Source organism: Ursus arctos, unplaced genomic scaffold, assembly GCF_023065955.2.
Source record: "Ursus arctos isolate Adak ecotype North America unplaced genomic scaffold, UrsArc2.0 scaffold_9, whole genome shotgun sequence".
In the NCBI taxonomy this organism is placed as follows: Eukaryota; Metazoa; Chordata; class Mammalia; order Carnivora; family Ursidae; genus Ursus; species Ursus arctos.
This window is the reverse complement of record NW_026623111.1, coordinates 60,437,998-60,451,483: the sequence shown is the minus strand read 5'-3', so window position 1 is coordinate 60,451,483 and position 13,486 is coordinate 60,437,998. Positions and strand designations below refer to the sequence as shown.

Sequence of the window (13,486 nt, the reverse complement as noted above, 5' to 3'; positions counted from 1 at the left end):
AAGGTCAATGGTGAAAAGCCACCAAAAATAGCACAAGCACAAATGTTGCAAAAAATTCCAATAATGAGAAAGCTTATTTGGAAAGCTTATTTGGGCTGTCTCAGCATTGAAACAGTATATGGAAATTGATCACAAGTTTAGCTTTAATTTTTAAGATCATTCTCTCTCTCTCTCTCTCTCTCTCTCCTTGCTCTCTTCTTTCTTCTCATTTTATGCATAAAAATGCAACCAGGCTGAACTAAAGCAAATTGGTTTAATTCCCTGGAGGGAGCACGAACAAATTTTCCCAGCAACTTTCTACCAGAGGCATTTGTGTATCGGTATGTGGATGGAATGTGGAAGCAGTCAGCTACGTAAACCAGTAATCAAATGAAACATTAGCCATTTCAAAGTGCCCGATAGCAGCATGAACATCACCCACTAAAACACCGGGCACAGGAGAAAGGAAAATGGCCCCTCGAAAGAAAGAAAAAAAAAAGTAAATACGTATGTGGGACGTGTGGCAGGGGGCGGAGGTGTTAGAGAGGGAAGAATAAAATCAAGGGGGAATTAATTCCCTTTTAAAGGCAAATCTGTCACAGGAGTGCTAGCAGGAGGTCTCTTTGATGGGCAGAAGAAAGGAGAAGAGACTACATTCAGTAACTTCATCAAATTGAAATTTTAGCAGTTTACCTAAATTGCCCAACCATTACACACTTAGGAAGGCGTTTGGATGTGCCCACTTTGAGCCCGTTCTAAAATAACAGGTAAACAGAACACGATAAGTAAGAAACATTAAGGGTTCTTTTATCTTTTATGGCTGAGCCTCCTATTGAAACACTGGTCCTTCAAGATCCCCGAACAGCAGTACGTTCCTTCATTCATCAAACACTTGTTCAACAAACGCTGAACACTTTGTGCAGCCCTTGACGTTGGGGACACAGCCTTGACGTTTTTACAGGTTGCAAAGAGCCCCCAAGCCAGACTCAGAAGCAAGCATGTCTTCTATTCTATATTGTAACCGGCTCCAGGGTGGGCCCTGCTGTCCTCCTATCTGTACGATATAAACAGGCTGTTGTTTCCCTTCGACGTGGTTTCCGTAAGCCCATGGGTGCTGCTTCTGCCCACACCTGGAACAGAGGAGGCCAGCAGACTTCACGTAGGACCTTCCATGCCACAGGCTGGCAGGACGAGCACTCTACCCCACTGGTACACGTGGAGCACTGGGGCTGGCAGGCTGGCTCCGGGCAAGGGTGGGAGAAAGAAAAAGGGCAGCTCTGATTAGCTCAAAGACGCCACCCCAGTGCCAGTCTCGGGGGCTCTGGAGACACCGAGAACAAGAAAGGCAGGGAAGTCACTTCCCTAGCCGTCCCTTACATAGCACCCATCTCATGCCAGGCTCTGCATGAAGCGCTTTCTGCGTATGAACGCATTTAATCTTCACATTTAGCCCGCAGAGCCAGTAAATACCATGTACTTACTCTCTTTTACTATATTCCCTCCAAACAAACCTCCTGAAAATCTAACCAAGGGCATAAAAGAGAGAAACATTATGAGCTGACCCTTAGACCCTCCACCTTCAATTCCCATCATGTCTCTGCACCCTGTCCCGCTCAGCTGCAGAGTCTAGCTACCATAGTTCCTCCTGTGACATCCAAGACCCTCCCTCTGGCCAGTCTGCCTTTTCAGTTTTGCCTGTCCCTGTGCATCCTGTCTCAGGTTCTGAGCACACCTGATTCTGTCTCCTGCAGACAAGCTTAGCACTCTGCCCTTTGTCTTTGCTTCCACCATTGCCCCGACTCCTATTCCTGCATTTAAAAAATTCTTTATACATTTACTTTTTTACTTATACTCATGAGTAGGATCAGTACTAAAAACTTGTCCAGTATAAGCAACAAATTACACTAAGACCACTCTGACTTCCAAAGACAACAATAATATTAAGAACTTCAACTAGTTCTTAACTCAGACATATAAAGCTACTAAAGGATACAGATACTAAAGAAAGCGTAAATGTAAATGCCATCATCTGTTTTGCTTATCCAAGTTTCTTACCATGATGTCACTGTTTCTCCCTCTCTCTTCAGGTAGAAATAAAGTTTTGAAAAAATAAAGATATATTTCTCCCTTCGTTTTCATTTAACCATTGTATACTTATTTACACGAGGAAGGAATCTAACTTATGACACAATGACCATCCTGAACTGAATTAAGAACTGTTCCAGGGCCCCCAGGCATGTGCAGAAGGACTTCAAGAAATCTTACCACACACGCACACATCACTAAAGCACTAATAAGGTTATAAAAACATGTGTCATCTCTCTCATCCATGATTCTTGGCCCATCAGGAGTCTCGCTCAGAGTTTCTTCTCAATGCTTGAAAAACTGTTCCCAGCTCCTGCCGGCCCCAGATCTCTTGGAGGTGGGGGTGGCTTTCTCGGTGGCCGGGCCAGGGATTACCTGCACAGGAGTGGCGGTCTTGGTAGAAGCCGTCCCCGCAGGTGGACACACACTGGCCGTGACGCATCAGTAGGGGAGGCTGGCAGGACGAGCACTCTAGCCCACTGGTACACGTGGAGCACTGGGGCTGGCAGGCTGGCTCCGGGAAAGGGTGGGAGAAAGAAAAAGGGCAGCTCTAATTAGCTCAAAGACGCCACCCCAGTGCCAGTTCTTACATAGCCCAATTCGGGGGCTCTGGAGACACCGAGAACAAGAAGGGCAGGGAAGTGACTTCCCTAGCCGTCCCTTACATAGCACCCATTTCATGCCAGGCTCTGCATGAAGCGCCTTCTGCGTATGAACGCATTTAATCCTCACAACAACCCTCCAGGCAGATATCATTAACCCCCACTTTTCACACGAGGAACAAGCTCCCAGAGGTTAAGTCACTTGCCCAAGGTCACATGAACCTGGCATTTGAAGCCAGGAAGTTCGGCTCCCGAGTCTGCTCCTCTTTTCCAGTGCCCCCAATATCTTTCTCCTTCAACCATTTCCTAAGAATATCCCTTGTCTCTTTTCTTTCACAACCCATGGCAGAGATAGAAATAACTTTCAAAAAGCTAAAGATTAGGCATCAGGAAAGGAAGTAGAGAGAAGCTTCATTGAGGCTTGACAATATCCTAGAAATTATTCTAGACACGTCACATGTATTAACACACTCAATCCTCAGAAGAACCGTCTGAGGAAGGTACTAGTCAGTATTATTTCACTTTACAGGTAAGAATATTTAGGCACAGAGAGGTTAAATACAGCCAGGGTATAAACCAATACACTCTTACATGGATAATTAGCTCCATGAGTCAGACATAGGGAAAAAGTAATGATGATCTGGCCTAAACAAGCCAAATTCTGCCAGGTAAGATCTCCTTCTCAGATGCATAAGTACTCTGAAAATTGACATGAATTGACAGAAACTCACAGGAGATAAGCTCTACTACTGATTATCTGTGTGATATTGAGTAAGCCAGTTGATTTCTCTGGCCCCCACGTTCCCCACTTGCAAAATGAGAAAGTTCTAGTAAGGGATCTCAAATGCACATGTCAATTCTAAAGCTCTATCCTGGATTAACTGAGTGTTGTAATAAATGGCACCAAGAATACCAGCAATATCACTATCTTTGAACGTCTTCAAAAAATGAAAAATCCCATCACAACCACCTAGTAACATCATCTATCTCTCAGTAAGCACCAAAACACCTGTGAAATGTTAGAAGGAAGAGACTTGTAGGTAGAGATGCCAAGTAACCTATGGATGATGTTACTACCATTTAATGGTTTTTGGAAGTTGCACATTTCCTGCATGCATGGACCCCCTCCTTGACAACAGTGAGCCTCAGTCCACCTCTGGGCTGTCTGCCCAGAGCCATACCTAAACAGAGGGCACCAGCTTGGTAAAATCCCAGACCACAACTATGTACACATTGTCCATTCCGCAGCAACTTTGTGGGGTCCTGACAGAGGTCACAGTGCTCCGGAGATCGAGAGCAGGTCAAGCAGTCTGGGTGGCAATGAACTACAATCAAGGACAAAGAAGAGGAGAATTTAGTAAAGACCATATGATTTCTCTTACATTGTTCCAAAAACGAATCTACAGAGTTTATGCAGTTATATAGAATATGAAGAACAGAAAACTCTGGAACTTAGGTATGAAAAAGGCCCCAAAATAGCAAAAGTGATTTCAATGCAAGATATCAAAGAACCTCTCTTCGTCTGAAATATTATTACTGTCTCTGGTAGCTCCAAATTGAAGCACTAAAAACATGACTGAATGGCCCTAATAATGCTTCTACCTGCTGGAATGCCTCTACAAACAGGAATTATCAGCTCCGTAATATATGATTTAAACGAATTCAATAATTTATGATTTCTTAGATGTTCTTCTTAAGCTTTGGCATGCATAGAAAGTTAAGAGAAAACACAATTTTTAAAAAAGTTATTTTCTCGAAAAAAGCTTTCTTCTTTTTTCTAAAAAAAAAAAAAAAAAGCTTTCTTCTTTCTCTCCAAAATTCAAATCTCATTCCCAACAATTGGGATTATCATTGAATGCAGCTGCAATTGTCAGCAAAGGACTTCTTTCAGGTTTTGAAGTTGTCAAGGACCTGATTTTCAGGGTATGGTACATTTTCATATGCTAAATATTTGTTTTGGAAAGCCCAGGGAGCCACTTTGGTGAAGGTAAGATAATTAAACCATAAAGTTGCTTTGCTTTTCCCATGATAAGCTCTTCATAGAAACACTGTGATTAGCTAAAATAAGTTGAGTCCAACAAAAGCAGCCGCCAATATGAAAAATTGCGACCCACAGATGAAAACAATTAATTATGAAATACGAATGGAAGAAAATGCCACTTTTCCAAGAGAGACTCAGCTTATAGGCAAATGACTGCACAGCCAGAGCAGCGCCAGTGCTTGCCAACAATTATTAACTGAAACTAATTCAACCCCAGGTGATTCGAAAGCAGAGTTGCAGAACAAGTAGATAAAATTTTCTTTTGGAAGAAATTAATGAGTCTTTAAACTTCAAAAACGCATTTGAGAACTCCAAAAGGAACCATCTGTTTAATAGCTCACCTTAAAAAAAAATGGACACCTGTAACAAACTTTCAGAAATTGTTCTTATAGCTTCAACAATGGAACAGTCCTAATACATATATTTGCCTTTACAAGTTTCCAAACTTTGTGTTATTTGATATCCATAATAATTTTTTCAAGGTAGAAATAAGGCACATTTTACCAACGAGGCAATTAAGATTTAGAGAGGGTCAATGACTTGTCCAAGATCACATACCCATAATCTGCTGAGTTTGGCAAATATATAGACAAAGATTTAGTAACATCATTTGTCAGAAAAATTTAGCAAGGAACTAACCAACCAACCAACCAACCCAGTAGGTGATTAAAAAAAAAAAAAAAAAGCAAGAAGGGAAAAAGAAGATCTCTCAAAATTTTTTGACAGTAAAAATATCTCGGCAGAGGAGCGCCTGGGTGGCACAGCGGTTAAGCGTCTGCCTTCGGCTCAGGGCGTGATCCCGGCGTTCCGGGATTGAGCCCCGCATCAGGCTCCTCCGCTAGGAGCCTGCTTCTTCCTCTCCCACTCCCCCTGCTTGTGTTCCCTCTCTCGCTGGCTGTCTCTCTCTCTGTCGAATAAATAAATAAAATCTTTAAAAAAAAAAAAATATCTCGGCAGAAATGAATCAGACACGGACCCACCTGACGTACAATCTGGACAGCACCGTCCCTTCACCACCTGGGCTAGCGTGGCCACTGGACACGGTGAGCAAGAGGGCTCGTAGCAAGTGACCTGAGAGCCCCGGCACTCACACACCTTGCAAGGGCCATCCTCCCACTTCTCCCCCTCCTGTGCGAAACAGTAAAGAATGACGCTATCAGAATTGCAAAAGTTCAGAAGACGGTTTGCTGGTGGAGAACTCAGAATTTCCATAAGGGACAAACTGAAGGTCCTGCTCACTACCATGCAAACCTAACTGAAACAGGACAGTAATTGACGAGTTATAAATTAAAAAGGAAAATATTTCTCCTTCTTTGTTTATAATTGATTTATTTTAACGTAGAACCCAGGCAGACAGATAAACTGCGAAAGCATTCTGGGGCTCCTGGAATAAGCAAGTAGCCTATAACACTTGTTTTCAGTCTATCTCACCAAAGAACACCAGAGGGGATTACTATGTACCTAAATCTATCTCACCAAAGAACACCAGAGGGGATTACTATGTACCTAGTGATTAGCAGGTAGATTACACACAATCTCTATAATAACAGTGGGAAGCTGGTTACAGCCCTGAATTTCCTTACGGTTACTCCAGTAAGAGTAACAGTAGAGTCATTATAGTCTTAAAATGACAGCTCTTGCATGACCACTTTTAGTGGGCGGTAGATGTGCCATGGGCTTTCTCATGTTAAAATATTCCTTTCAGCCAAGCAAATTATGGTAATAAACATTAGTACTTTGATGGAGAATTCAAAGTGAATTATAAAGAGCAATTCCTTTTTGCTCACTATCCATCCCACTCACCCTGGAGATAGGAAAGAGACAAAGGTTCCTACCAGAATGTTTTGGGGTGAGGAAGGAGGTAAAATGGGGGAAAATATTAGAGCATATGATAATATAAATATTTGATAAAATATTTATTAGCCAACTGATGTTGAACATCCCAAACGATTAATGTGGCCATAGTTAGCAAAAATCAATGACAATGTTAGCAAAATCAGGACTATTATCTTGAGAACGCAGAAGGGCTTTTCTTCCATTTCAAGGCAGACTAGATTCCCAGCCCCCTTATTCTATAGCTTCCAAAATATAAGCTTGTTTCTGTGAACAAACGTGCTTGCACTTTCCCTTAAAAAGAAACCATACAATGTTGTCTGGCAAAAAACCTTGAAAGAATGAACACTCAGCTTTGTTTTGGGGAACTAATACTCCCAAACCCCAAAAGCTCTCACTGTTTTGAGGAACATGAAATTGCACTGATGGTTAAACTGAATTTTCTAGGCCAGAAACAATCAGGAGAAAATCATCACAAAAAAGGGAAAGGTACGTGTAGGAACTTGTAGTGGGAGAAGTATTAATTATCAATTGGGGGGGGGAAATAGGGTAAAGGAAGAAGCAAAAGTTTCAATGAGTCAAAGTCTTAGTTATCATTAACTGGACCACGGTGCTATCAAGCATGACTGTCAGAAATACTACAACATTAAGGTTCGCCAGGACAGTTTATGCAGATCGTTGCTTAGAACAATTCTATCAATATCTGTGTACAAGTCAAAAATCTATACTTACTGGAATACGCTTAACTTCACTTGCATTTGAGGATATCTAGGAACAAAGAGAAATGTATTTATTATACCACTAAAAACACCATTAGGCTGATCTATTTATTTTCTCATTTAAGACTTATCCATTTTGCCCAAGTAACATGCAACTTCATTCGTTATGAATAGAAAAAAAAATCTATATATGTCAAAAAACAAGAAAAGCATATGATAGGAGGTGAAGACAACATGCCGCGGAAATATTTTTTGAATTCTTATTCTCACTTTGTACTTAAGCACTTGACTTCGATTTGCTTCAACATGAAGGACTTCACAGTCAAGAGATCTAAGCCTGTAGGGGCAAACTCTTCAGTCTCGTAAGGTACCACAGCATTATTCACGGGGATTTAGACCCATTTAAAACAACTTGCTTTTCTTTAATTACACCTGGCTTAATTTACCTCAAAAACAGGTAGGAAAATTGATACTATGATTGAGAAAATAGAAATTCAACATTTATAGGCAGACTTTAATCTCCTACATTCTTAAGAAACAAGGATGACTAAGTTATAAACCACTTATGAAACAATGCCAACAGCATAATAACGATGCCATTTTTTTAGCTTCTTTTTTTTTTGAAATGTGCCAGGCACGGTTCTTTACAGGTATTATCTCAATCGCCCCATAAAGTAAGTACTATTGTTATCCCTTCTTCACAGATGAGGATTAAGTAACTTGTCCAAGGTTATAGACCATATGTGGCAAAGTAGATATTTGAACTTAAAACCTGCACTGTTAACCCTACACAGCGCTCTCTCCCCTGCAGATACAGGTTGACAGATGCAATTTTCCCAAATCACGAAGAAAAAGTACGTAGGGATCAAAGGACTTAATCCCAATTCTTATCATCTTGCTCTGATTGGTCAATGAAGCAGTTGTCTTGATGTTCAACTGGCCTATTTTTTAGAACACGATTTATCAAAACTCCATGTGGAAAATACGGGCTATATAGATAGAGCAAATTTGAAGAAATTACGATAAATATTTTTTCCTTTGGGTACGTAATTTTTAAAAGTGCAGACTTAGAAATAAAACCTTAGCAAATGAAATTTTGGGCCCCTCAAAATCCTTTCAATTCTACCCACAAGATAAATCAAGAGCCTGATCACTTTCTATCACTTCCTCCCCAGACCAAAACACCATCACCACCTCTGGACTACTGTTGAAGACCTTCCAAGCAGACCACCAACTTCCAGTCTCGCCCCCTTCCGTCACTTGCCTGCAGAGTGGCCCAAGAGACCCTTTCACAAGTAAGCCGGATCATAGCACAGCCGCTCAAAGCTCACACAGCGCCTGTGTGTGTCAGGGTAAAACCTCGGCGTCCAGGCTACCTAGAGACCTACCGTCGAATCCTTTCCCCCTCATTCACTTGGTGCCAGCCATATTCACTTTCTTTGTTGTTGAACACAGCACACACACCTCTATTTCAGTCCTTTGCATTTGCTGGCCTGTCTCCCTAGCACATTTTCTCTCCCCGGTCTCCATGGGGCTTGCTCCCTCACTTCTTTTAGGTTTTGCTCAAATTTCTCCACATGAGAGACTTCCCCAACCACCTTATGTAAAAAAGCACTCCCCTCCCCCCAGTGACTCTCTAGCTGCTCTGTTCTCTGTGCGGTACTTGCCACCCCCTGATGTGGGCAGGCTTCTGTCCTCTGTGTCCCCACACCAGAGCATAAGCTCACCACCAGAACAGGGACTCTGTTTGCTTTTTGCTTCTGTGTCTCTAGTACCTGGCACACAGAAGACAGGCAATCCCATCTGTTGAACAAATGAATGGTTAAAAGATATGAGAAGGTAATGGCCCCTCATTAAACTAATTTTGAATTATTAATTTTTAATAGTCTCCAGTCATTAGGCTGATACTCACAAATTCTGCATTTTCTTCATGAACACAGTATCCATTCTTTGAAATGCATTCAGGGCAGCATTTTCCATCTAAGTGAATTAATTCTTCACCCTGTAGAAGCAAGGATTGCAGAGGCACATATCAAATTACCATCTCTAGGTAGCAGTGCAAAATTGCAAAACAGCTGGATTCCCTGACTGGAATGAAAAACCGTAGCACACCCTTGGCTTTGGCCCCCTGCCTATTCCCTTTTCCCGTGTTGTCTTCCCATGGACAATCTTGGCCATGCAGCTCACCCCTCCAAATGCTTTTTCATACCAGCTCTTGTGATACTTGTGCACAGATCCCTCCATCGATCCCCACCCATGACCAGGAGCTCATGTGAATCAGAATGGCCAAGATTGTTAATTGTTGTAGTCTTGGAAAGTTACCATTTCAGAAAAGGATCAGGCTATCTTAAATCTACAAGGTTTGAAATTGTGATTTGGTTTCATTAACAGTGTTCAAATCAAACCAACCCTTTTCCTTGAATACAAAATCAGATACATGCCTTTCTGCACAGATGTAGTCTCAGGCATAAATTAAACAGCAGAAAACTAATTTTTATTCAATATTCTGAAACTGTTATCCAACTCACATAATCACTATTTTTTAAATTAATTATAAGAAGAAGGAAAAAAAGGTCACACTGAGAAGGTAGACGCTTAACTTCTAAAGTCTTATTATTTTAACTTCCCAATATTAATAATTTCATCATTTTTATTTCTATTATAAAATAACAATGCTTACTATAAAAAATTAAATAATTATAAATTCTATTACTTAGAAAGTATAATTCCACTGCAAGCCAACCTCCCAGGGAATCTGCTGTGAAAAATACAATCTCTGTTTACAATTTTTCATATGCATATACTAACATCTAATATCTATAGGCGAAAGAGTATTCTTTAAAGCACTTTCCACTTTCTAAAGATAGATCTTCTTTCTAAAGAATGGTGATGTTTCTTTAAATCAAGACATTATTTAATTTGGGATCTGCATTACATTTAAGGTGCAGAAACCATGTTAGGTAAAAATTGAATAATGTGAAATTGTGCAACAGAATAATCCCAGGGATATTTTATGTTTAAAAACACTGTGCACTAAAAATATATAAAATAAAAGCACTAGTTGTCTATGAATTGCAGCATGATGGGTGGATTTTAGAGTCTCTTCTATTTCTCTTGAGTATCAATTTTCTAAAATGAATATGTATTATGTTAATGAAGGGAAATAGAAACTTTTAAAAGGAATACAAAAATACATGAATGATTGTAACTTTTTTTGATCATAACTTTTTACAGTGTCTAAAAACTGATTTCAAGAAGAAAGGAGTCGTGTATAGATCACTGTCCATCAAAATGGAATGCCAATCAGAGGCCAGGGCATTGCGGCAGGTGCTATAGAGAGCGGGCGTATTTACATATAAATTGTTTTGCAGAAAGGTGACAAATCAGCTGGTGGTGCAGGCCTCATCCAGAAACAGCGAAATTTGCTTTCAAAGCAATAAAGGGGTTTATATGCATGTAATCTAAGTTGCTTAAAAACAATGTTTTTTTAAAACGAGACAGAGTATGTGTACTTCTATTAAAGGTTAAAGGGAAAATGCATGAATGCTTCTTGAGTGACCACTATCTGTAGAGACAAAACCAAAAAGGCAGCCTGTCTCATCCCAGTAAGGCCAGGAGGGGGGCTGTTCCGAGGCTTCCAACGCTACTGTAAATAACAGCGGGCCTTGCTGCTGGGGAGCAACGATTCGGTTTTGGTGAGGGAGGGAGTTCTAAATAGATTTGCTATTTATAGAAGAAGCCTGGATGCCCAGAACTGCGGCAGTTCACTGCGGTGGGGAGCTTCTCCCATTAGCATTTGACTTTTGCTTTGAGAAAAATTGCTTTGCGGAACAAAACTAATTCTTCTCTTTTTAAGAAGATTCTGCTGCGCAGGCCAGATGGAATCTGCGAACCCCTCCCTCACTGAATCACACCAACATCCACCCACCAGACCAAAGACGGTGTGATTCCACTAGCTTGCCCATTGGAAAAGGAAACACTCCTTTGAGGGAATTTTCCTCCACTGGAGAAGGGAAAGGCACCTCACACTTACGGTGTGCCCACCCCCTTCCATGCATTTTGCGATAAGCTTCGATCCTACCCCCCCTCACCACCACCATTTTAAGCCCCATGTGTGAACGCCAGGTCCTTTAAAAAAAAGTACTTTGACCTCTCCATCTGAATTCACGTTCAAAGATAACACAAAATATGGAAAAAATGAAAATCTTCATACTGTGCTATTTTACTATTGAGGTATTTGTGTTTCGATGGCTAGGGATTTGGTGGAATACATCAAAAACAAAGGCCATGCCATTTTCTCCTTTTTTAACTAAGGAAAATTATGTGCTGATTTCCACGCTACTCAGAACATTGCTGTTGATAACCAGTGTGATTCATTATTACAATGGTGAACGTGTACAGTTCTGTCTGCTCTTCTAGAAGTTGACTTTTCTGCCTCTTTGTGGATGTGCATACACTTAGACCTAATCTATCCTTGGCATCCAGGAATCAAATGACCTTGATATTCTAGGAAAGGCAGAAAGTGGGGTAGAATTGAATAAAAATACCAACAGAGCACTTGCACTGCTCCCCTCAGCAGACTCTGGTCATTTTCTCCAGATGCTTCTAATGCATTTTCATTCATATTTCCGTCATCGTTGGTACCACCGCATATTGTGATTTCTGTTGATATATCTGGCTTTCCCCGAAAGCCTGGGAACTCTTCAGATTAGAATGTGTCTTATTCATCTTTTTATCTCCAAGCTAAGCAGAAGTTAGGAAGTTTGTACTCCAGGTGCTCACAGAGCTATTTACAGAAATAATGGTACAGAAAGAGGGCTAAGGGATATTTTTGGTAAGATTCTATTTTGGTTAAAATTTCACTTCTGGTAGTATTTCCAGTTCAGAACCCAGTGCCTTCAACAACATTTGGAAACACAGATGTCACCTGGAAGACACCAGTTTAGTTGACTAAAGACCTGGAGAAATGGGCGAAAGGCATTAGAACTCCTCAGTTTATAACAGAGAGGATGGGGTGGGAGTGGGAAACAGGCAGTGCTGGGGGGTGACTGGAGGGGAACCAAGGCCCTCTCCATGTACCTCAGCTGTTGCTCCCCATTTTTCCTAAGAACAGGGAAGAAGACCTGGTACATGGGGCCACAGGTAGGTGTCATAGAGGACAGCAGGCACTTGGAAATGCATTGGCACTGGGGACAATGGGTCAAATTATTATCTGTGATTGAGAATCTTTGCTCAGACTTAACTGAAAATAGGTGGTTAAAGGAGCCACCCTACCAGAATCACTTCTCCCATATTTTCCATAAACCCTGGGATATTATTCGGCAAATTAAGATCTTAGAAAATAACACAGCATCCTCCCAGCAGTCTGGCGAGGCCAGGAAGCCCAGCCTCAGCCTGAGAGAGAAGGAGAAAAACAAGGGCCCTGACTGGGGTTTTTCTCATCTTCGTCCAACCATTCTGACTCCCCTGACATAAAGAAGGAAAAGAAATGAAAAGGCGTGTGGGGGGAAATAAATCTGCAAAAAGCAAGACCCTCTTTGCCTAAATACGTTTCAGCTCTGCCAAGACGCAGAAGGAGGAGGCAAAATGAAAAATCACCCTGTCATTGACAGCCCTGTTTGAAACGTTGTTCCTTCTCGGGCTCGGTGTTAAGAGGAGCTGAGATGTGGGGGAGAAGAACTAGAAAGAAAAATGCCTTCACAGACATCCAGTGCTTCAGATCGTCTGAGTTTCCCTCATCTACTCAAGTTCACAACCCTGCGGGAAATTGGTGGGGCGGATGGGAGCGGTGAGGGAGAAGGAGACAACTTTCAAAGCAATTTGTTTTGCAATGGGTCAAAATTGAGTTCAAAGAGGAAAAAAAAAAAAAAAAGAAGAAGAAGCAATTTCCCTACAATATACATCTATAGTCCAAACAGAGGTTGCTTTGTTAGAAGCTTCTAGAAATTCTGCAGACAGCAGAAGTCAACAGAGGTCATCCGAGTTAATTATTTATGAGGTTCCCCCCCTCTCTCTTTTAAAACAAAAACAAAAACATTTTACTTTCTTTCCTGATCTACAGAAGCGGCTCCTAGGTGCTGGCTCTCCTTTCTGCTAAATGCTGCCAGTAGGACCTGCAACAGAAGCTGGCCATGGGAGCACCTGCCGACCTCTGTTTCACAACCATAGCAAGCTGGGCAGGCCACCAGCCATGAGGTCCAGCTGCGCTGACTGATAGGCTAATGTCC

The 13,486-nt window shown here is 41.4% G+C and overlaps 1 protein-coding gene across 2 annotated transcripts in view; it reads right to left on the bottom strand.

Annotated features, from left to right (window-relative positions):
• The window catches only part of FRAS1 (Fraser extracellular matrix complex subunit 1), a 407,808-nt gene that overhangs the window by 215,459 nt on the left and 178,863 nt on the right, over positions 1-13,486 (bottom strand). For both annotated transcript variants that reach the window (XM_048211952.2, XM_026509896.4), the window contains 5 exons: positions 9,172-9,261; positions 7,273-7,308; positions 5,688-5,835; positions 3,848-3,991; positions 2,440-2,574 (listed from right to left, as the gene is read on the bottom strand). In XM_048211952.2, coding sequence (XP_048067909.2) covers positions 2,440-2,574; positions 3,848-3,991; positions 5,688-5,835; positions 7,273-7,308; positions 9,172-9,261 — 553 coding nt within the window. The remainder of the gene's footprint in view (positions 1-2,439; positions 2,575-3,847; positions 3,992-5,687; positions 5,836-7,272; positions 7,309-9,171; positions 9,262-13,486) is intronic.